The following is a 2308-nucleotide window of genomic DNA, read 5'->3' as shown; positions in this document are numbered from 1 at the left end:
AGATTCTACCTTATGTTCTCTTGTGATATACTCTAATAGGCCTCAGCAGAAATTAATACAGGAAAGAAGATCCAAACTTGGAGATCTCCATCCTGTGTTCTTTCACTCGCCTTTCTTTTTTTCTTTTAAACAGTAAACTCAACAAAATAGAATGAAAGAGAACTATGCTCCCACGAGACTTAAAGGAGCAGAATCACAGGAGGCTTCTGCTGAGCAAAGCTCAAGAACAGGAATGCTGCAGCTTCTAATCTTTCTACTTCTAAACATTTAGGAGCTATGCAATCTTTTTTTTCTTTTTTTTTTTTTTTAAAAGCGCTTTCTTTCAACTTTGTCATTGTAAGGCAGCATTAAACACCCTGAACAGCTGAGTACAAGAAGAAAAATTGCTGTAGAAAACATTATGATGTCTCAATTTTGCCAGTCAGTGACAGAAAAGCAGACCAATGCCTGTTACACATTTTCCTCAGTAGAAGATAAAACAGTGCCACCCACTGCTTTTCCAGGGTATCCCTGCGCCTGTGGAGACAGCTGCAGAAAGCCAAAGCTGGTACTCTGGAATTAAAAAATAGCCAGCTCATGCTAAGCCTTCCTTCCCCACTCCAATACTGGGTTCTTCTACCAGGTTACACATCTACAGTCACATTTCAGTCATTAGTAAAGCTGCACAAAGGAAAAAAGGTCATCTTTGAACTTGCTCTACTACAGTGAGGCCTCAGGATAGACAAAAGGCTGGATCACAGAAAAATGAGTGGGTTTTTTTAGCTGGGGAGCAGGAGTCTCTTTGACTTTACATGTCAGATTCCCACTGCAACTACTTCATCTTTCATTAAAAAAAATACTCTGTATGCCAGTTTACAACAGGAAGCAGGATCCTCAATTGCTCAGGCTGAAGAATGTGAAAACAAGTATTTCAGCAAGTCAGTACTCTCTTTAAAAACAAACTATTTGACTCTCAACAAGAACCCTGGAAAATTCCAAAAAGGTCAGTTGCAGTATATGTAAAATTCTAGGCGTTTAATTACTTCAAAACCAGATACACTTTGTTGGTAAGTAAATACTCCTAAACAGTCCTTACATCTTGTATCTTATTAATCAGAGATCCTAGTCATGGTTTGGGCTTAGTTGTGGTCTACTGAAAACAGCCATAAGACATCCAGGTATCGGGAATGTAAACATCAAGATGTCTACAGCGAAGGTCCTGAGCTACAGGCAATACTGTAGACTTGAAATGCATGTTAGAACCTCTCTGTGGTTCATGAGGTGACAGCTTAAAAATGTGTATGCAAGTTCGTAATAGAATCTTTGGAAGCAAGTTTCATCAAGTTTATACTACTGCTTGGTAACTGTTTAAAAATTTCCTAATTTCCTATTTAATACACTGTCAACCATTCAATTTTAAGAAACATTTTTTATTCTGAGCTCAGTTTCTCTTTAGAATGAGAAAGCATTTAAAACTAATTTATTTTCAGGCACAAAATTACAAACTTTCCAGTGGTCCTGAATATCAAGACAGCAGTTACCTAGCAACATTATCAGATGGTCCTATGAATTCATAATTAGCTGTGATAGTTCAACATAGAGCTATGGACCTACTAAAAGGAAGTATTGACATGACTTCGAATTAATGCTATACACTTCTACCAGTAAATACACAAGACATGAAGGTATTCTAGACATTTATTTTTCAGTGTACAGTATAATACATTTAAAGTAAAGAATTTAGAACCACATCCTGTAAAATATGTATATAGTGTTTGCTAGACAAATACTTGACTAAGAACAAGGCGTATTGTAGCCCATACTTCATGGAGTTACAATGAAGTTCAGGCACATAAACAGGAACACTTTATTGTTTAATGACTTACAACTCTTTTGGTCTGTTTAACAGAAAACGAACCAATTGAAGCAGAACTTCATCATTCAAGCCTTTCACATTACCATCTTCCACAACATCATACAATGGCTTACTGTCTGTACCCCAACAGATATTCTTCCGAGTGTTATTTTGAATAGTTTCTACAGTTAATGCTAAAGTATTTAGCTGGTAACAAAAGAAAGCAAAGTGTTTTCCATCACTCACTACTGCCTGGGATACAAAAGGACGAGTCACATCAGCTTCATTCCAGAACCCTGTAAAATAAAGAAACACTAGTTATACAGGACTTGAAATTCCTACCAGCACGTTCAGCTAAACATCAATCCTGAAATACAGGAAAATACTAGGAACCACAGCAGTCACTTCAGAGGGGAAAAAATCCTGTCTGCTATAGCAACAAAAGCATTCCTCATACAGACTAACTAAAACACA

At 37.0% G+C, this 2308-nt stretch overlaps 1 protein-coding gene across 1 annotated transcript in view; it reads right to left on the bottom strand.

The window, feature by feature from the left end:
* Window positions 1-1651: 1651 nt before the first annotated feature.
* The window catches only part of MRPS30 (mitochondrial ribosomal protein S30), a gene marked incomplete at its 5' end in the record, with an annotated part of 4404 nt that continues 3747 nt past the window's right edge, over window positions 1652-2308 (bottom strand). Inside the window, one exon of the mRNA XM_010164845.2 lies at window positions 1652-2130. Within this exon, the coding sequence (XP_010163147.1) occupies window positions 1862-2130 (269 nt within the window). The remainder of the gene's footprint in view (window positions 2131-2308) is intronic.

This window comes from Antrostomus carolinensis, unplaced genomic scaffold (assembly GCF_000700745.2).
Source record: "Antrostomus carolinensis isolate BGI_N321 unplaced genomic scaffold, ASM70074v2 scaffold2293, whole genome shotgun sequence".
Taxonomy (NCBI): Eukaryota; Metazoa; Chordata; class Aves; order Caprimulgiformes; family Caprimulgidae; genus Antrostomus; species Antrostomus carolinensis.
Note: the sequence above shows the minus strand (reverse complement) of the source record. Positions and strands in the feature narration are given on the sequence as shown.